The sequence below is a fragment of the Myxocyprinus asiaticus genome, chromosome 45, assembly GCF_019703515.2.
Source record: "Myxocyprinus asiaticus isolate MX2 ecotype Aquarium Trade chromosome 45, UBuf_Myxa_2, whole genome shotgun sequence".
In the NCBI taxonomy this organism is placed as follows: domain Eukaryota; kingdom Metazoa; phylum Chordata; class Actinopteri; order Cypriniformes; family Catostomidae; genus Myxocyprinus; species Myxocyprinus asiaticus.
The window spans coordinates 31,794,657-31,817,186 of NC_059388.1; the positions used below are offsets into that span (position 1 = coordinate 31,794,657).

Consider the following 22,530-nt stretch of genomic DNA (forward strand, 5'->3'; position numbering starts at 1 on the left):
ATGATGCAGTTAAAATTGTGTGGTTGTGTTGGTATGGATGTCAGAGTGTGTTTTGTATGTGTGCATTGAGAAATGTGTGTGTGTGTGTGTGTGTGTGTGTGTGTGTGTGTGTGTGTGTGTGTGTGTGTAAACAACAGTGGCATTATATAAACAAACTGGCATTTAAAGGGTTAAAATCCTGAAAATGAATGAATATTTGGAAGTCATGATCAGGACTGATGTTGGTTTAAAAATGAAAGTGAAAGTGGAAAATAATATTAATATATACTATATTTATGGCAGTTTTTTGACACTGACATTTTTTGTCCTCTAAGGACCTCTGAGTAACTTTTTTTTATACCACATTAATAATTGGAAAAATCACAATATTAGTTAATTATTCAGGTTGTGACATGTCTCTCTCTCTCTCTCTCTCTCTCTCTCTGATTGCTCGAGCTGCGGACAGTTTCATCACAAACATCATAAACATATCAATGTCAGTAATTCTGATTCAACTATAAGATTAACTATGATATACACAGTTGATTATAAGCTTTAACGTGTCCAGGATTAGATAACCATGCCTTTTATCACATCTAATCAAAATAATCAATACTCTGAATGAACATTCTGGTCATTATGATCAATTTAATGTAATTAAAGTGTTTACTGATGGCAAAGAACTTCAGTACCACAGTACCACAGTATTACTGTAAAGATGCTTTTTGTACACTAACAAGATGGTAATACCTGCAGTGCTGTTTAAATACCATAATATATGAATATATTAATCCATCAACACTATGATATGTACTAAAGTAGCATGTTATTACCATCAGATACCATCACTTCTGTTCTTTTTGTGAGGGTAAACTCACAATCTCATCTGTTAATTTAATGTATTTGTTTAAAGAAAAGGAGGGACGAATCAAAATGAATGCTGTCAACTTGTATCGAACCTGGAATATTCCTTTATGGGGTGACTTTAGTGTAATTGTGCCAGTGTGGGCACCTGTGGGTTTAACGATTCATTTACTGGTTATATGATATCTGTGAAAGTCTACAGATACAAAACTCTTCAAACTGCTCCCACTCTTGTGCTTATAAGCATTTAAAACTGTCTCAGCAGCTCTAATGTGAAGACTCTTCAAATACAGTTCAACATGAAGGCCTTTTTCCGGTGTGTGAGGAGATTCACGTCTGCAGTGATCTGTTGAGACACAAGGGTTTGGTGTTTTACAAGTCAAAATAATCTGGTAGGTTTCATTTAGAGGAGAGCTCTTGATGTCCGCTTGTGTGGTACCTGTTTTCGTGTGTATCTGTGGCAGGTGTTTTATTGGTGGTGCTTCCTGAACTCTGGTTCCTCAGAAGGACCTTCGTGGCCAGACGCAGAGAAGGACCGCCTTTCCCAGACACACCTAACACACATCAACATCTCTGATTAACACCAAAACATGCAGCTACAGCAATAATATTACAATATTATTGCGGGCCTGGGTATCTCAGAGAGTATTGACGCTGACTATCACCCCAGGAGTCACAAGTTTGAATCCAGGGCGTGCTGAGTGACTCCAGCCAGGTCTCCTAAGCAACCAAATTGGCCCGGTTGCTAGGGAGGGTAGAGTCACATGGGGTAACCACCTCGTGGTCGCTATAATGTGGTTCTCGCTCTCAGTGGCGCGTGTGGTGAGTTGTGTGTGGATGCAGCGGAGAATAGCGTTGAAGCCTCCACACGCGCTACGTCTCCACGGTAACGCGTTCAACAAGCCACTTGATAAAATGCGTGGATTGACAGTCTCAGACGTGGAGGCAACTGAGATTCATCCTCCGTCACCCCAATTGAGGCGAGTCACTACGCCACCATGAGGACTTAGAGCGCATTGGGAACTGGGCATTCCAAATTGGGGAGAAAATAAATAAATAAATAAATAAAATTATTCCAGTGTAGTTCAACACTTCTGGAATAAACAGTTTACGGTGTCCCTTAAAGGGGTCATGAGGAATCAAATTTTCCTTGATATTTTGACATATAAGAGGTTATTGTGCTATTCAAACATACTGTAAGTTTCAGAACTCAAAACTTCCTCTTCACTGCAAAAGAGCATTTGTTGAATCCAAGCTGCAAAAACGACTCATTCTGTAAATCCTCCACATTGTGATGTCACACTGTGGTAGACATTTGCATCTGACCTCCACAACAACACATCAGCACCTACTTTACCTTTAATCACTTCCGTAGCCCCACCCTTTAATCACTTCCGTAGCCCCGCCCTTTAATCACTTCCATAGCCCCGCCCTTTAATCACTTCCGTAGCCCCGCCCTTTAATCACTTCCGTAGCTCCGCCCAGCTGTGGTGAGCAGTGATATGGCAAGTAGCGAAAGCATGTCAATCAAGAGCAAAGAGCCAATCAGAACAGTGGGCGTGTACTGTCAAGTCTTAAAGGAGAAGCAGCACCAAAACCGGGCGTTTCAGACAGAGGGTCAGAATGAGGGTGGAAAATGATCATGTTTTAAAAATATAATATTTTTAGTGCAAAAAAACTTTACTTACATCTAGAGCTGTCAAAATTAACGCGTTAACGCATGCAATTAATTAAAAAAGTCTAACACATTAATTTTTCACATTCGCGACTAATGCATTTACAATTAATACAGCATAAACCAGCATAAACACTGGTTGGAAGGGCAGAACCTTTGCGATGTGTCCACCCGGAGCCATTACACTGACGCACACACCACAAACACACACATATGTAAGTAAGGGGCAAAACGCTGAATGAGACGTTTTTGTCTGCAAGCGCTTTTCATGCGGAGTTCAAAGCGGCGCTGACGCCCTGATGCGAATCATGAACGCAACTTCACGACTCCTGTAACAAAGTGGAACATAACCTATGTGGGGACTAGTTCCTTCAATTAAACAAACTCCCACTTAGACTTCGGGAAACGTTTAATGTTACTTCAATTGGTGCTATTTTAGGGCATTTCTATCTTTATACTGTGGAAGGCTTTGTTTGGAAAATACTAATAAAGCATTATATTGTTACATATTGTTTTGCTTTCTTTCCTAAGAAGGAAATAAATGTATTTTCACAGGAAAGGAAGAATATTTACAGTCAAATTTCAGCACTTTAAAAATCTGCGATTAATCGCAATTAACTACGAAAAGCGATTAATCGCGATTAAAATTGTTAACCGTCTAACAGCACTACTAATAACATAAGTGAACCTCAAGGAACATTAAAATAATAAAAAATGCATTTCATGACCCCTTTAAATATTAAAAATCATCAGTTAAAGTTCCGGGTTTACTGCAACTCTCCCGGCTTTACATGGGTCATCACAGAAGTTATTAGCCGTAACTTAGCCCAGACAAGGTCAATAAGCATTTAATCACACTAGTCACATGTAAACGAACATATAACATTTAAGTCTGTATTTTAATGTTTATTCCGGTGCAGTGTCTTGCCACATAGTCTTTCATTACACAGTAAGTGCATCCGTGTAAACGTAATCTTGTCTGACCTGCCAGGTGTTTTTTGATGCCCGGTTTGATTAGTTTCCACACTTTCAGGGTCTGGGAGACGCCCGAGAGAGGGGGTACAGCTGACTGATTGTCCTTCCGCACCGGGATACGACTGGGCTGCGGCTGCAGCTCCAACCTGATACCAGAGAGAGATGACCACAAACAATTTGGATACTTAAAGGGATAGATCACCCCAAAACATTAATTCTAAAAATTAAATAATGTAATAATTTTCATGTCGTTCCAAACCCATATGACTTACTTTTTTATATGTAACAAAACTATGAATATCCCGGTCCCTCGTCTCAATACAATAGTGACTTGCTTTAAAGCATAAAAAGCACACAAAACATCCTAAAAGTAGTCCATGCAACACTTTTAGGTGCTTTTAAGCCTTAAAGTGAAGTACTGTCCACTGCCATTATATTAAAAAGAAAGACTTCAATATTCATCATCATCTTTTGTGCTCTGCTTTAGAAAGACATACGGTTTTGGAACAACACGAGGGTGAGTAAATCATGACAGAATTATCATTTTCGTGTTGACTATTCCTTTTCAAGAAAAACAAACTGAGTTTTTGTTATTGTTTCATCAATTCAAACCTAACAAATGTACTTTGTCAGATGTTTTGCTTGAAAAGTGTGCTTGTGCTATCTTTTAAATAACTGACACTTGCTTAGACATCTTATAATCTAATGCAATGACATTCAGAACATTTTAAAGGGTCACTTAAGTGTCCAAATATTCTTTGGGGCCATTGTATATACCATAAGTCTTATAAAAAAAATCATCAATTATCGTGAAATATCATCTGTACTGAAAACACACAAATTCAGATGTCTGAATAATTGTACCTGCTGTGTTCTATAAATGTCAAGAAATCCATAGACTCCTGCTGAGGTTCCTGTAAAAGTACAAACAATCTTAAAATGCATCAAACCATCTCCCTGTTTATAAACACTTCTGGCACATGTGTTATTTGCACTCAAGCTCTACCTGTATAGGGAATGCCTTCCTCTGCTGTGATGTATGAGAGTGGGCGGGCCCTGATCTACCAGTCTTGATGCCCCGCCCACCACACTCAGGGACGTCTTTTCTGAGGCACACTGGACAGAACAGAAACAGAGGGCGTTATCAAATCTGATGTCTCAGTTGAAGAGCAGCTCTTGTAACCATATGATTGTAATATTGCAACTTTCTACAGTAACTGAAATGCTTTGGTAACCATGGTAACGGCAAAAAAGAGCTGGTATAGCAACAGGGTGTGCTCATGATGAAGTTCATGCTGACTTAGGGCAGGATAGTATGTCATATAATATTAAAAATGCAATTCAAGACAGACTGTACAACATATCTTTGATGATTTTACAGTTGCACGTGTGTGTGTGTGTGTGTGTGTGTGTGTGTGTTAATGATGCTTCCTGTAATCTTTACTGTTTCTTAAGTGTCTATTACAGAAGCCCTGAACCACAAGGTGAAAAAAAAATCACTGAATTTTATTTTTTTAGTGCCTTTCTAAGATGTTCTATAACAACAACAACAGTCTCTGCAAATACATTTTTTCTCCTCAAAAGGCAACATATGAGAATTTATTTATTTATTGCTAGCTAACAGTTAGCATATGGTACCAACCTCAGCATGAAATCCTACGCTGACAAGGTGACAGAATGTCTGTGGTCCTTTATCTGTTGATTTATGCATTTATAATTATTGTACAATACAATAACAAGAATGTTTTGCAAATCTTAATTAAGAAAAAAAAAACATGTAACATTAAAAAGTCAAAAAATTTCAAAGAAAAAAATTCAGAGAATGTAACTTTTTTTTTTTTAGGACATCCACTCTAAAGGGCCGTTTACACGACAACGATGTACTAAAAACAGAAAAGTGTTCCTTTGCATTTTTGAAAAGTTTCACGTACAGACGACAACTTTGTCAAAACGATCCCCATTCACACGGATCCGCCAAAACGACTAAAAGCGCTGTATTATGCATGCCAGGCCAGTAGTTGGCGCTGTCACTTTGTAAAGAAACACTAGGCGCCTGCGCACATAAGCATTCTTCCACAGAGCGGTGAATACAAACAATGAAGATGGCGAAAGCATCGAGCAATTTTGTCTGGACAAACACAGTCCTGTAGTCCGGCATTGTTGTTTTGAAGTACTCGCGCGCATGCCTATAGACTGAACACGTAATACGCGTGCGCATGACGTCATCGTTTTCACAAATTCGCATTTTTGTATGTTTACACGGAGACGATAACGGCATCGTTTTCAAAAACGTGCACTTTGAAACCCGTTTTCAAAAGTTTGCGTTTTCAGGCCCCAAAACGGCGTTGTCGTGTAAATGAACAGCCAAAACGTATAAAACGTTTTCTGTTTTTAGTTGAAAATGTTGTCGTGTAAACGGCCCCTTAAACATCTATAAGATTTTTTTTTTAAAATCACCTGCAACAAAAAAATTGTCAATTTTTATTCTGAAAATATTTTTATTTCTCTGAAAAAAAAAATCTGTTTTTTTCTTTGAAATTATTTTTTCTAAGAAAAAAAAATCCTCTATTAACTAATTATTATTAATGTATTTATTTTTTGCTAGCTAACAATTAAAAAAAAACTCGGCATGAAATCCTATGCTGACAAGGTGACAGAATGTCTGTGGTCCTTTATCTGTTGATTTATACATTTATAATGATAGTATAATACAATAACAAGAATGTTTTTCAAATCCTAATCAAGAAAACAAAATATTAAAAATGCAGAGAAGTTGTTTTTTTGTAGGACATCCTCTCTAAGACACCTAAAATATATATATATATATATATATATATATATATATATATATATATATATATATATATATATATCTGGGTCACATTTTACCCCAAAAATCAAAAAAAGAAATACAAAATTAAAAGAGAATAATAATAAAAAAAATTTTTTATATTTTTTAAGCTTATTTCTGAGATTTTTTTATTTGTGGCATTACTTTTATAATAATTAAAAAATATATTTTCACCCCAAATTTGAATTTAATTTGAATATAATTCTAATAAAAAAAAAAATTTAAAAAAAAGATATATTATTAAATTGTAAAGTGTTTATAGTGTTTATAAATCATAGCGGTACAAACTCAAAAGTAAAATGTCTGGATGTATTACAGTAATGAGAGAAATAAGAAATTAAAAGAAAAAACTAAAATATCAAAAGAGAATACTAAAAAAAAAAAAAATATTATATTTTTAAGCTTATTTCTGAGATTTATTATTTGTGGCATTAATTTTATAACAATTAAAAAAATATTTTCATCCCAAATTTGAATTTAATTGGAATACAATTCTATTTTCTAATTTAAAAATAAATAAATAATATATTATTTAAATTGTCAAGTGTTTTTAGTGTTTATAAATCCTAATCAAGAAAAAAAAATATATACAAAAAAAAAAATAAAAAAATAAAAAAAAATAAAAAAATGCAGAGAAGTTGTTTTTTTGTAGGACATCCGCTCCAAGGCACCTAAAAAAAAAATTTCACCTACTGATTTTTTTTTTACCTTGCGGTTCTGGGCTTCCATAATAATAATAATAATCTTTTTTTAAGGATGTTTAGATATAAACACAGAGAGAACCACAAAGACTAACAGGAAGTGACATCACAGAAGTTGGCCACCCCGAGAGTCAAGGTCAAGAGTGAAACTGTAAAGAAAGGTCAAAGGTCACAGAGGCAGTTTGCGTTCCAACAGAAGAATGTTTATTAGAGGAAAGATCAACAGGTGAGATAACTGGACCACTTGAATAATTCCATACATTATGATTATATGACGTACATGTTATTGCATTGCACAGAAGAGACGCGTGTTTCTGGTTGTATTGTGACGAGCCGCTGTTACAGTCTGAAATATTAGAAACAGACTTTAGATATAAATCCATAATGATATTACAGTTTGAAGAGAAATATGTGTGAATCTCATGAAAACAGTTCACCCATATATGAAAAACAGAATTAGGTAACCAAGAGAACAGAGGTGAGGAAGTAACTCATTTATACTTTAGAGTTGTAGTGAAATCACATTAGAGATGAGACATGAGCACAGATGACACGAACACACGATACTGACCATCAAATCTCAGCCAAACACTAGAGCGACTTTCACTGTATATCACATGTACACATTTTAACTACACATTATATTTGTTAACGAGTGTTTACAGGCTAACTAGTTGTATCAGTGGGAATCTGTTGGGCATGTGCTTTACTGTAGTTCCCAAAGTGTGCTGAAAATAATTTGGGATTTCAAGCAGCTCTATGTGCATAAAACGGCTGCTTCTGTATAATTATTACCGTTATACATTAACAACACAGACACAACTTCACACAACACTGGCAATAACACACACTCTCTCTCACACACAAACACATGCATTGCAAACAGGTGAATCTCACGTCCAGGTCATATTTCACCCCTAAATCAAAAGCAAGTACTGTATTTTTTTGCAATACAGTAATGAGAATTTGTGCCGAAATATGCTTAATTATGATATAAATGAAAATGATCACACTGCAAAACCCTTAAAGGGATAGTTCACCCAGAAATGTAAATTCAGTCATTGTTTACTCACCCCTGTGTTGTTATAACACTATATGACTTTCTTTCTTTTTCTGAACACAAAGGGAGAAATTGTGAATAAATGTTGCGCTCAGTGATGTCATACAATGGCAGTTTATGGTGACCACCTCTTCAAGCTTCAAAAGAACACAAAAGTATAATTCAGAAGTCTAATAAATTATTCATGAGACTCATGATTGTTATGAAAGCATACGATAAGATTTGATGAGAAACAAACTGAAATCTAATGTATTATTTAGTGAAAATGTTCACTGACCGTTGATCTCCTGTGTGCGTTCATGATAGGACACGAGAGCAACATTTCACGCAGCCCCCTCGTGACTTTGGGGCGTTCAAGCGAAAACTCATTTTGTTTATCTAAAAACAGCGATAGTGAAAACAGAACACAACACAACTGCACAAAACAGAGAACAGAACTTACTAAACATGTATGAAGAGTTTGTAGTTGATGAATTGATGCATTTCTATGCCCAGCCTTATTTGTATTCTGAAATCAAACAGAAACATAGAAGAGGCTACAGGACGCCACAGTCACACCGTGTCCTAACCTGAAGGCAAACTATATGAGATAAAAGGTATATTTTCTATGGTAATCAGAGTTTTTGTCCTAACCAGCAGTGACGAGTGACGGTACGTTCTATCGATCACTTGTTTTTTATTTTCGACATCATGCAGGTAACTCCGTCCACTGTGAATGATCCAAAAACTTAAAAAAATAAGGCTGGGCATAGAAATGCATCAATTCTTGGACTACAAACTCTTCATACATGTTTAGTAAGTTCTGTTCTCTGTTTTGTGTGCAGCTGTGTTGTGTTCTGTTGTCACTATCGCTGTGGAGGGCCTGTTTTTAGATAAACAAAACGAGTTTTCACTTGAACGCCCCAATGTCGCGAGGGGGCTGTGTGAACTGTTGCTCTCGTGTCCTATCATGAACACACACAGAAGATCAACGGTCAGTGAACATTTTCACTAAATAATACATTAGATTTCAGTTTGTTTCTCATCAAATCTTATCGTATGCTTTCATAACAATCATGAGTCTCATGAATAATTTATTAGACTTCTGAATTATACTTTTGTGTTCTTTTGAAGCTTGAAGAGGTGTTCACCATAAACTGCCATTGTATGACATCACTGAGCACAACATTTATTCACAATTTCTCCCTTTGTGTTCAGAAAAAGAAAGAAAGTCATATAGGGTTATAACAACACAGGGGTGAGTAAACAATGACTGAATTGACATTTTTGGGTGAACTAATCCTTTAATGGTCCTAAAACTGACAAATTATGATTTCTTTTTTCTTTCTTTTGAGTTTGGGGTGAAATACTGTAGGAGCTACACATGTGAGAGTCACCGGAGTATGATACACATACAGGTAAAGGCTGCATAGTGGAAAAAGTCGCCAGAATGAAGAATAAAGGCGAACAGGATTATTGCAAACAAAACGTGTGTAAGAGTAGAAAACAGCATTTGAACACAATCGCACCGCTGCTACAGGCCGGTCTGTGTCACCATGACTACCCCATACATTCAATGACGCATTCTGAGAATATATTCACTTTCAGCTTGATAAACAATAAAAGTGCATTGTGATAAAAACAAAATCTTTAATTTGTCTTTAAATGACTTTATGGAATCGGAGCGACCCAAACAGTGAAGTCACATCGTAAGAGTTCTCAGACGTGTTTTTAGTGTCTCAGATTTTTAACTTTCATATAGAGTGAATCTCACAAAACAAATCAACATATCCGGGTCATATTTTACCCCAAATATCAAAAGAAAGAAATACAAAATTAAAAAAGAATAATAAAAAAAATATTATATTTTTTAAGCTTATTTCTGAGATTTTTTTATTTGTGGCATTAATTTTATAACAATTAAAAAATATATTTTCACCCCAAATTTGAATTTAATTTGAATATAATTCTAATAAAAAAAATAAAAAATAAAAAAAAATGATAAATTATTAAATTGTAAAGTGTTTATAGTGTTTATAAATCATAGCGGTACAAACTCAAAAGTAAAATGTCTGGATGTATTACAGTAATGAGAGAAATAAGAAATTAAAAGAAAAAACTAAAATATCAAAAGAGAATACTAAAAAAAAAAAAAAAGTATAATGTTTTTAAGCTTATTTCTGAGATTTATTATTTGTGGCATTAATTTTATAACAATTAAAAAAATATTTTCATCCCAAATTTGAATTTAATTGGAATACAATTCTATTTTCTAATTTAAAAATAAATAAATAATATATTATTTAAATTGTCAAGTGTTTTTAGTGTTTATAAATCATAGCGGTACAAACTCAAAAGTAAAATGTCTGTTCTTTATTGTCATGAAAATAATGTCACAATGCAAACAATCTTATCGTTCCTAAAAATAGGCTTCATTTTCTGAAAAATATGCTTTTTTTTTTTTTTCTTTATATTCTGAGGTTAAATATGAGCTGGACATGTTATTGTGAGTGTCACCCCATAATCGTGCATTTTCTACTTCCACTCAATCATGAATGTAAAATGTAAGGCCTCAACAATAAAGATCACTAGATTTAGTCATAATAAATAAAATCTCTTATTTCTTAATGAATGTGCCAAATAATCCTTTAAATAGTCTTTTTAGGCGCTACATGGAGAGAGAAAACTCCAACACAATAAATATAAATAAAATTAAACTTATTTAAAGTACCACAAACACACTCAAACACAACCAGAAACAGTGATGGGCCGGTTACTCTGGCGCGGGAGTCGGGGTTGCCCTGCTGTCGCTGAGGAAGGCCTGCAGGGGGGGCAGTTTGGAGAGCAGGCTGGGACAGGGCATGACCTGCAGAGAGGGCAGGATCTGAGCCAGACTGGGCGGCTGGAGGGTGTACAGACCTGCCATACTGATGGAGCAGGGGCCCGGGGCCCCTCCTGAGGATGAGGAGGACGGGGAGGATGAGGAGGAGGAAGAGGGCGAGAGAGGGGGGTGTGCGGAGGCCTGCTGGCGAAGGGTGAGCCGCTGATGCTGGTGATGCGGTCGTCTTTTCTCCTGAGCTTTACAGTCTACAGCAGGAAACAAAACACACTTAAACACACTAAACATTACATTTGGGTATTTAAATCATGTCTGATCATTCTGAGCTGCTGTTTAACTTTTGTTTCATTTGCTTTCAAACTATTTAAAAAAGTGACCAGCAAAGATGCCAACTATGCTGAGCTACCCAGCACCCTAATACTAATATTTATTTATCTATTTATTATTGATTCAAACAGCTGACAAAGAAAAACAAAACAAATATACATTGAATCAACATTTAACTCCCTCTATTACCCCTCCCCCTCCCCAATCAACAACCCCACCCCGACCCCCAACGAACATCCCTGTGGTCACACTTAAGTACACACAGACACACACACACACACACACACACACACACACACAAGAATAGAATAATCATACACATATAAAACTACGCCTCTCTCTCCACAGCCCCTCCCCGAGAGTCCCCCAAAAATTCCAAATAACAGCCCCATTTCCCATCAAATGACTCCCAGATCCCCAGCCTTCTATATGACACCTCCTCGAAAGCAGCCACACTCCCCATCTCCCCCACCCTCACCACTCCCGAAATGAGGGCGCTCCAGCCGACTTCCATCCCCTTAAAACAATCTGTCTGCCTGTCATCACACTGGTCAGAACCCAATTTTTTATGTGTTTATTCCCGATACTGATGACCGCCCCATCGCCTAAAATACAGAGTCTGGGGCAAAACGAAACCCGAGTCCCCAACACGTCACACACAAAACTCTGAACCCTCAACCAACGCCCCTGGATCTTAACACACCCCTAAAAAACATGGGTTGTGTCTCCATCTTCTGATTGGCATCTCCAGCAGGTGGGTGTGTCTTTTAGACCACGCCTATACAGTCTAGAAGAGGTCCAATAGAATCGATGTAAAATCTTAAATGGCATCAGACACACCCTTGCATCTCTAGATGCAGACTTGATGTTTTTTAGAATCCTAGCCCACACCCCCTCCTCCAATACCAAGTTTAAATCTTTCTCCGAAATAATCTCTTGAGAGAAGTTAAAACTCCGTCCCCCAGACTCTGAATTAGCAGGGAGTAATACACTGATGCCTCATGACCTTTTCCAAAAGCAGTAATCACCCCTCCCAGAGTGTCTGCCGCTTTAGGAGGGTGTATGCTACTCCCAAAAACAATATGCAGAGAAATGCTCTCATCCACCCTTCTCTCCACAAAAACTCTGTGTTATGAGGTTACTTTTAGGGAAGTCCCGATACCATTTTTTTGAGAAAGAGTACGAGTACCATTACTTCTTTTTGGTAATCACCGATACCGATACAGAGTCCGATACCTGATTTTTTCTGAATTCCATACAATCAATTTATTTCAATTTTATCATCAATGTGGTGCTTAAATAAATGAATTAATTAAAACTTTAATCAAATGAAAATATAACCATATTGTATTATTTTTTATCAAACGAAGTGCTTTTATACAGAACCTCACTCACAGCACAATCCAATACATCATTGGAGTTATTCTGTCAAATAAAGTGCTGCATAAAAGAGCTTCATATGGGTGAGATATTGCTTAAATATAATAAAATTACTATTGATTTATTATTATAATTTTTATTAGTAGTATTAGAGTGAATATTATATAACTATACAGTAGTGATTTATTTCTGTCGTACTTTTTTCCCTTAATTAAATGGAGCTTTTATTTTATCTGCGCTTTTATTTTGAAATGTTTCTGTGTTGTTATGATCAAGGAGCTCTGACGTTATGACGGCAGCTTCCCAATCTGGAAAAGCTGTTCGCTACATGATTCAAAGTGATTATTAAACCGCAAACGGCTGCTATTTAATTAAATAAATATGTAGTCTGTATGTGCCTCGTGCTACAAAGTGAATAAGCGCTCTGCTCGCTGTCATCTGCTACAAAGAGAGCATGTGATTCTCATGATGGTGTTTTCCGTGTATGAGACAAGGATCTCTAAAAGGTGTGAGCACTTTGTGTCTTTCTGTCAACGCAACACTGTCTCCACACATTCACTTTGAAGTGCGCAGCACATGCAAACTATATATTTATCTCATTAAATCGCAGCTTTTGCAGCTAAATAATCTCACGAAGACATGATGTGATTTTTATTTGTGCGCTGAATGTTTACATCATGACATTCATATGTCAGATGGTATCGGAGCATTTTTACAAACACGAGTACAAGTACACGAGTGCAGTATCGGACCCGATTCGACCCAATAGTTACTTTGCATATGGATAGTAACTTTTAACGGCAAAGCACATTTGGAATTACGTAAAGGTGCAGTTAGGTAATCTAGAGCACTGTAAATATAATGTGCAAAGCTCATTAGCCTCATGCGTGCTTTGAGTATGTGTAATACACTACAGAGAACAGAGCTGCGCACATACAGTAACTGCAGCAAGCAACGTGTGCAGACTATTTATTTATTTAATTAAATCGCAGCCCTTGCAGCCCTTTGATAAGCTGCGATTTCCATTCTTTCCGATTAATCGTTCAGCCCTTACTGACATTTCGCAAAGACTCACAAGTCAATCCCCTATAATAGAGACATTTTACAGAGCACCTCATTAATTGATTCATGTTAATCAGTGTTTTTAAAGTGTGATCTCACCTCTGACGGGCCCCGGGGTCCTGTTGGAGAGCCTGTGTGTGCTGGTGCCGTGAGCGTTGGCGGGGCTGGATGCGCTACTGCCGAAGGTGAAGCTCGGTGAGTTCTTGAGCTGAGGAGATGTCTGGCGGCTTCCATTAACGTTAGCATTAATCCGCTCACGGCTGAGTGAGTTCTCTGAGGCCGAACTGCTCAAACTACTGACACAAACACAAAAAAGCATATGTTTATAATGAACTAATTAAACTCTGGAAACAAACTTGTTGAATGTGTGGTCTTACGCAGGTTTGGGTGGGCTGCTGGACTTTGTGTTGGCGTTTCGCCGGTTGTTGGACATCAAGCTCTTGCTGTTGCGCACTTGTCTGAGGATGGACGCGCGTAGATTCACCAGACTGCTGTGTTCAGACAAAACCAACCGCGGCCACGGGTTACACTGCGCCATATCCAGCGCTGCTACAGCAACAGCACGCCCCACCTGAAACACACAACGATCATGTGAAGTGTTGGTCTCTCTGTCGTTTAAAGGATTAGTTCACCCAAAAATGTAAATTCAGTCATTGTTTACTCACCCTCATCTAATGTATTATTTATTGAAAATGTTCACTGATCGTTGATCTCCTGTGCGCGTTCATGACAGGGCACGAGAGCAACAGTTCACGCAGCCTCGCAACATTGGGGCGTTCAAGAGAAAACTCGTTTTGTTTATCTAAAAACAGGTCCTCCACAGTGATAGTGACAACAGAACACAACACAGCTGCACACAAAACAGAGAACAGAACTTACTAAACATGTATGAAGAGTTTGTAGTCCAAGAATTGATGCATTTCTATGCCCAGCCTTATATTTTTGAGAGTTTTTGGCCAGTTCAAAGTGGTTACCTGCGCGATGCCGAAAATCGAAAACAAGCGATCGATAGAATTTACCGTCACTCGTCACTGCTGGTTAGGACAAAAACTCTGAATAACATAGAAAATATACCTTTTATCACGTGTCGTTTGCCATCAGATTAGGACACGCTGTGACTGTGGCGTCCTGTAGCCTCTTCTATGTTTCTGTTTGATTTCAGAGTACTCCGTTCAAAAAAATAAGGCTGGGCATAGAAATGCATCAATTCTTGGACTACAAACTCTTCATACATGTTTAGAAAGTTCTGTTTTGTGTGCAGCTGTGTTGTGTTCTGTTGTCTCTATCGCTGTGGAGGGCCTGTTTTTAGATCAACAAAACGAGTTTTCTCTTGAACGCCCTAACGTCGCGAGGCTGCGTGAACTGTTGCTTTCGTGTCCTATCATGAACGCACACAGGAGATCAACGGTCAGTGAACATTTTCACTAAATAATACATTAGATTTCAGTTTGTTTCTCATCAAATCTTATCGTATGCTTTCATAACAATCATGAGTCTCATGAATAATTTATTAGACTTCTGAATTATACTTTTGTGTTCTTTTGAAGCTTGAAGAGGTGTTCACCATAAACTGCCATTGTATGACATCACTGAGCACAACATTTATTCACAATTTCTCCCTTTGTGTTCAGAAAAAGAAAGAAAGTCATATAGAGTTATAACAACACAGGGGTGAGTAAACAATGACTGAATTTACATTTTTTTGGTGAACTATCCCTTCAAAATAAGCTGTGTTTCTGGCATATGTTTAGACGTGTGTGAATGTACCTGTTCAAACAACTCAGGTGTGTATTTGGGTGGGAAAGTGGGCAATGGAGGGGGTGTGGCTCGCCCGTTATCATGACAGGCGGGTGGAATGGTGTTAACCGAGCGGCCTGTATTATAATTGCACTCCAGTGTGTAACTAAATGCAACAAAAAAACAAAACACAAACATTCAAATACACATCACATGGGTTTAATATTTGATTGATTTGTTCTTCTTTGGTCTAACTGGTCATTTGTCGTGGGTACTCCAGGTTTGTAGTGTGTCGGGTCTGTACCTGTGTACGAGGCCGATGGTTTTGTGAATGGCCACACGTCCACTGCCCTCTTTCGACTGACCGTCACGTTTATCGCGAGCATACATGTTCTTCTCGGAGAAGTTACAGCCCAGAAAGTCAAAGTGAGCAGAGTTTAGTGAAATTAGCTTTGGGTACAACATGTTCTCCACCTGAAAAGACAAAGGAAATAAGAGCTTATATTGTAAACACATTTCTTTCAGTTTATTACGGTTATTACAGAATCAGATCAGAATCACTTTAGATGTACTTTGTTTAGACAGATTTATACTGATATCATGTATACTGTGTCCCAAAAGGGTTGGGAATAAAAAGCTAGTGTCCTCTCAGTAATTTAGAAATCACTGAATTATAGTAAAATTACAAGACAGTTCACAATGCCAACACACCTGTTGGGTCTCGTCCGTCAGGTTGTTGCCGTACATGAAGCATCCTCTTTTGGAGGCGTGGCCATGCAGGTCGATGTAATAGGCCACTCCGCTCTCCTGGGGCGGGATCTGCTCAGTCAGGGCGGGGTTTGACACGGGCGACGCTTCCCCTCTGCTCGCCGTTGATTCGTTCTCATCACAGGGCCCCACCTCCCTCTCAACTCCGCCCTTTTCCCAGCTCTCCTCCAGCTGCATTGGAGTCGGCCCCTCCACTTGCTCCGCCTCATTACGCAGGTTGAGACAGCGCTCCAGCTCAGTGGCCGTGGTCAGAGGAGGAGTGGTGTTTGATTGGTTGGAGGTTTTAAGGGCGGAGGCAGCACTGTTGCCAAGGTGACTGTGTGTGTGGTGGTAGAGCAGAAGAGATTTGGCACCGTATATGGAGGGATGCAGATCTGGACTGGGGTTTACATACTGCCTGTTAAGATTCACACCGCGCGAGTCTGTTCTGTAAACACAAAGAAAATAAATAATTAAAGAGCAGGTCATAAAGAAGGAGGGATGTAATAAAGTTGTAAAAATATAGAAAAAAAAAAAAAACAGATGCTCCTGTGTGACCTGTAGTGACCCCTGACGACCCCGTCGGGATTGAGCATGGGAATGAGTTTGAAAACAAACAGCCGGCGGAGCATCTGAGCGCGCGGGTCATCCTGACTCAAGATGAAGTTCAGGAAACCGTTAAAAACAAAGCTGGATGGCGTCTCGCCAGGGTGAACTCTACTGCTCAGAAAAAACACCTGCACACACACAAGAATGTACAAGATTATACACAAACAAACAAATACACAGATACACAGTCCAACAATCAATCTATCTACAGTGGCAAGAAAAAGTATGTGAACCCTTTGGAATTACCTGCATTTATGTATAAATTTGTCTTAAAATCTGGTTTGATCTTCATCTAAGTTACAATAATGAACAAACACAATCTGTTTCAACTAATAACACATAAATTATTGTGTTGTTCTTGTACATACTAAATACATCATTCAAACAGTCACAGTGTAGGCTGGAAAAAGTATGTGAACCCCTAGGCTAATGATGTCAACAAAAGCTAACTAGAGTCAGGAGTTGGCAAACCCGGCATTCAACTGATGAAGCGAGATTGTAGGTGTGGGTTAGAGCTACTTTGACTTATAAAAAGCACTCAATCAGTGAGTTTGCTATTCACAATAAGTATCTGCTGACGTGGACCATGACTTGCAAAAAAGAGATCTCAGAAGAGCTTCGATCAAGAATTGTTGCTTGTAAGGGTTGCAAAGTGATCTCAAAGCTTAGATATTCATCTGTCCACAGTTAGACAAACTGTCTATAAATGGAGATGATTTAGTACTATAGGTACTCTCACTAGAAGTGGCCGTCCAGTCAAGATGACTCAAAGGACACACCGCAGAATGCACAATGAGGTCAAAAAGAGCCCTAGAGTGACAGATAAAGACTTGAAGGAATCATTGATACTGGTTGACATCTCTGTTCATGAGTCTACTATACTGAAAACATTAAACAGGTATGGTGTTCATGGCAGGACATCATGAAGGAAGCTGCTGCTTTCTAACAAAAACATTGCTGCACGCCTGAAGTTTGCCAAAGGCCACCTTGACACTCCACAACGCTACTGGGAAAATGTTTTGTGGACTGATGAAACTAAGGTTGAACTGTTTGGGAAGAGCACGTTTACCCGTTTTCCAGTGAAGCAGTGTGGCCGTGGCGTGCTGAGGTCGGGGAAAAGTCTGTCTAACCGCGGCTCTCGCTCCTCCAACAGACCGTGACAGGACGAAACCGTGATAAGATCCACTCTGTGTCCGTCCAGAGAGTAACACAACAGCTCACGGTGATAGTATATACTCTCTACAGGACTACAGAGACAGAGAGATACTTCACCATAAGCTCTATGTGGATTGACAAAATGTAACATTGTTTAAATATTATAATTAGATTTATGTAAAACAACAGAAGTCTATGATATGTCCTTATTTACATGCATGTTTGTGTGGGTACCTGCAGGGTCCCAGTGTGTGTTTGCTGCTAATGAACTTCTGGTCGAGTTGCAGCATCATGTCCTGACACTCGGTGTATGAGAACGGATAACAGAAGGAGAAGTATGTAGTGACCCCCCGAACATCCAGCAGAGGATGAACAAACGACAGGACAAACTGACTGTCGGACATCTACAAACAAACATAGGGCTAAATTTACTCAGTAGGAAATAAAAGTTGGTTCAGACATGATAAAAGTAGCAAGTTATTTTAAGACATGAATAAAAAGTAACAGGATATTTTAGAACTAGTTTGGAAAATTACAGATCAAACAGAAGGAGACAGGAAAGAGACTTAAATAGAAATACAGATATCCTGTTCAAAGGCTTTGTGATGGAGTTTGGTGTGTGTAAAACCTCAAATGTTGGTCTCTCTCGAACCCTCTCCCAGCGCGTTTTAACGGGGAGTGTGAGGACGAATGGAGCCATGCCCTGAGAGTAAAGTTTACTCTGTTTATTCATATTCATCACATTAATCTTCAGCAGTTTTCCCGGTAACATCCCTTGCACGCTAAAGTAAAACCACGATCTGCAAAAACACAGAAAAACTCTTACAGTCAACATGAAACACCATTCACAACCCACTGTATTTTTGAAAAGTATTCAATAGCTATTTGGATACTGATGAACATTAACTTCTAACGCAGATTAGATACTGTAATACAATGTTGCTGAAATTCATACCGGTTGCTATTTTCAAACTCTGTACTGGCGCAGTCGGGTTTCGTCCACACGTTGAACTCATAGTCGGGTGTTGCGTGCACAGAACCGTTGGCTGATCTGCTGGTGTCACCGTCCGGATCTGGTCGCTCAACTCTTTCCACACGGGCCAGATTCCCCGAGTCAAAGCGCGAGCTGAAGACCACGTTCCCAAAGCGGAACTCCATGACCGAATGGGATTGAGACGAGCGTTTATTCAACACTATACATCTTCACCAAACACACACACGACTTCACAGCCGCTGCACACCTGAGGAAAGATGAACACACAACAGGATAACCGGTCAGGTGAGAGATACACACCTGAAGGGCGTCAAATACCCCTCACTGACCTCTGACCTTTCACTCAACTCTGACACATATTTTCAACTCAGTATTACTTAAAATTGCGAAAAATGGCTAGTTTATATACAGGGTTGGGAAAGTTACTATTAAAATGTATTCCACTACAGATTACAGAATACATGCTGTAATTTGTAACATATTCCGTTAGATTACTCAAGGCCAGTAATGTAATCTGAATACTTTGGGTTGCTTCTTAAGCACTGGCAGATTTTTTTCACTTGTTTTGACTATAACAAGTGAAAAAACGAAGCGCTGAAACACGATTGTAATTGTTAGGATTATAATAATAATAATAATAATAGGCCTATGGGGGGCACTATAATAAAGCCAAACGCATGTCGGTCCATAACTCCTGAACCGTATAACGCAGACTCAGGTGGAATCGTTGGCTCAAGCTGAACAAATTGGCTATTATTAATTTTCCGGCATGAAAAAACCCACTTTTTCGAACTAGTCCAAGGCTGTTTGTGCAATCGGAACCAAACCAGTGCAGAAAGATTCTCTAGAGGCCCCAATATCAATTATTATCAAAAAAAAGTTGGAACTTTCTGTTCACTGTCGCAACAGTACGCCAAAACTTACGAAGTGGGCGTGGCCACTTTTACATAAACCGTTATAACTCTTGAACGGAATTAGATATTTTCACAAAATTTGAGACACTTATGTAGCAGGTCAATCTGAGGACACATGAAAAAAATTGTGCACCTCGGCCACTTGGTGGCGCTATAACAATGACAAACGTAAAAATGGCTCTAACTACGGAACCGTTGGTCGCAGCGAGTTGAAATTTTGCATGCAGCATCTTTGTCCAAGGTGTCATCAAGGTCTATGAGGAGAGTCACGTATATTTTAAAAAACATGCCTGCCACGGACCAATCAAATTTCAGCAGCTATTAGACAGGGTTAAAAAAGGATGATCAGAACGAAACGTGGTGTGCCTATTTATGTCTTGGCCGAAGAGGTCTGTGTAAAATTTGAAAAAAATTGGCCATCGGGAGGCGCTACTGTACTGTTAGACAGCTACTGTATAAACTGCTGTCTTTTACACAAACACACGTTATTCATACCATATGATAGATCTCTTCATTCTGAACAACTTTGCCTCAAGAATCATTGGTGTCAATCAAATTGTAGGCTAAATACTAGAGATTATTTTAAAAAACTTCTTTTTCGAATTAGTCCTAAGCCATTTGCCCGATCGGAACCAAACCAAAGTGAAAAGATTCTCTGGAGTCCCAAAATCAATATTCATCAAAAACAGTTTGAGCTTTTAATTCATTGTCGCAACGGTACGCCAAAACTTACGAAGTGGGCGTGGCCACTTTTACATAAATGGTTATAACTCTTGAAAGGAATTAGATATTTTCACAAAATTTGAGACACTTATGTAGGAGGTCAATCTGAGGACACATGACAAAAATTGCGCACCACGGCCACTTGGTGGCGCTATAACAATTACAAACGTAAAAACGGCTCTAACTATGGAACCGTTGGTCCAATTGACTTGAAATTTTGCATACAGCGTCTTTGTCCAAGGTGCCATCAAGGTACAATACAAACATCAATACAATCTTGATGTTTAAATAAATAAGTGTTTTTATTTATTTATTATTTTCTCCCTTTTTCTTCCCAATTTGGAATGCCCAATTCCCAATGCGCTCTAAGTCCTCGTGGTGGCGTAGTGACTCGCCTCAATCCGGGTGGCGGAGGATGAATCTCAGTTGCCTCCACGTCTGAGACTGTCAATCCACGCATCTTATCACGTGACTTGTTGAACATGTTACCGCGGAGACATAGTGCGTGTGGAGGCTTCACGCTATTCTCCGCGGCATCCACGCACAAATTACCACACGCCCCATTGAGAGCGAGAACCACATTATAGTGACCACGAGGAGGTTACCCCATGTGACTCTACCCTCCCTAGCAACCGGGCCAATTTGGTTGCTTAGGAGACCTGGCTGGAGTCACTCAGCACACCCTGGATTCAAACTTGTGACTCCAGGTGTGATAGTCACAGTCAATACTTGCTGAGCTACCCAGGCCCCACCTAAGTAAGTGTTTTTTTTTAAAAAGGACAGAGTGCCAATATTTTATTATCTCAGCTTCATACAAATACACAGATCTTCAAGTAAACCACCGAAAGAAGCTAGAGCAACCCAGAAATCTGCATTTTATCAGAACGCTGCTGTACCTGTTTTATAATACTTGTTTCACAGGAGAGAACTGGAACCCTCAAATGATGTTTCCAGCATCCGTGAAATGATTAAACTGGAAAGACAAGCAGTTTCAGGATTTACACATGATAATGTTTCCACAGTGACACTGAGTTTATCACAAAACACCACCAATGTAACATTACAGATCACCAACACACAACATGTTGTATTGCATGACACTGCAACATTTAATAAATGTTTTTACACTTAAAAAAAATATTATACATTAATGCCACCTACCAGACAACTACATCTGCTATACAAAACACCCCTTACAAAAGGTATTAATATAAAAATGCACAAAAATACTGTGTTTCTATAGACACTCTATAGAAGATGGAAATACCATGTGTTATATGAATATGGTAATCATTCAGTACCATGCCATAAAATATATTACCATATTTTCTGGACACCACCATGACAGTAATACTATGGTATTCTTTGTAGTACCATCCAGTGCCATGAAAATGGCATTTAAACAGTATCAATGTACCATAGTATTACCACCACTGTACCATGGTGCAGTTTTGGTTTTCAGAGATGCAACGCAAACCTGTATTATTCTTTAATTCTCGATAAAGCATACTTATTTACAATAACTGAATATCACTGCAACAACAAACAGAGACCACCAGCTAGTGAAGGTAGCATTCTCTAGCTGTATTACAGCTATTTAATATATCATTACACCAAATGAGCACAGATGTCTAGATGAAACACTTCTGATGCATGCAGCATGGAATATTAAACGCAAATAAAAGCATTAATGCATTTGTCATCGATGCATTTTGATGAATTACCTGTATTTATTCCTTCTTCTTTAGCGATCACTAGGCGACTCTTTAAACCCAAACAAACCCCCTCATCAGCTGCCAGACCTTCGGGAGCAGCGTACTGCACGCTGATTGGCTTGTAGGAACTGCGCTCTGCATGCTGATTGGCTTATTTCACACCTTAACGTACAGGGATTGGTTGGGTTGGCTCCAAGGACGTTGTAACCGGAAAAGGTCTGTGAACCATAATAAAACACCAAAC

At 38.6% G+C, this 22,530-nt stretch overlaps 1 protein-coding gene across 1 annotated transcript; it reads right to left on the minus strand.

Moving 5' to 3' along the window:
- Nucleotides 1–626: 626 nt before the first annotated feature.
- Nucleotides 627–22,367, minus strand: LOC127435175 (cytosolic carboxypeptidase-like protein 5). The gene is made up of 18 exons (XM_051688419.1): nt 22,296–22,367; nt 21,468–21,544; nt 18,896–19,181; nt 18,569–18,740; nt 18,175–18,344; nt 17,855–18,032; nt 16,735–16,913; nt 16,141–16,624; nt 15,734–15,903; nt 15,460–15,595; nt 14,070–14,263; nt 13,792–13,988; nt 11,004–11,171; nt 4,500–4,609; nt 4,358–4,407; nt 3,503–3,639; nt 1,283–1,397; nt 627–1,189 (listed from the first exon to the last, which is right to left on the minus strand). The coding sequence occupies exons 3-18, from the start codon at nt 19,096–19,098 to the stop codon at nt 1,174–1,176; spliced, it is 2,679 nt and encodes an 892-aa protein (XP_051544379.1). The 5' UTR covers nt 19,099–19,181; nt 21,468–21,544; nt 22,296–22,367; the 3' UTR covers nt 627–1,173.
- Nucleotides 22,368–22,530: the final 163 nt, after the last annotated feature.

Coding starts and splice junctions, on each gene's coding strand:
- LOC127435175 (XM_051688419.1), bottom strand. CDS start 19,098: ATGGAGTTCCGCTTTGGGAACGTGGTCTTCAGCTCGCGCTTTGACTCG. Junction 18,741..18,895: donor GAGTTTGAAAATAGCAACCG/GTATGAATTTCA, acceptor GTGTTTTTGCAG/ATCGTGGTTTTACTTTAGCG. Junction 13,989..14,069: donor AGCAGCCCACCCAAACCTGC/GTAAGACCACAC, acceptor TGTTTGTGTCAG/TAGTTTGAGCAGTTCGGCCT.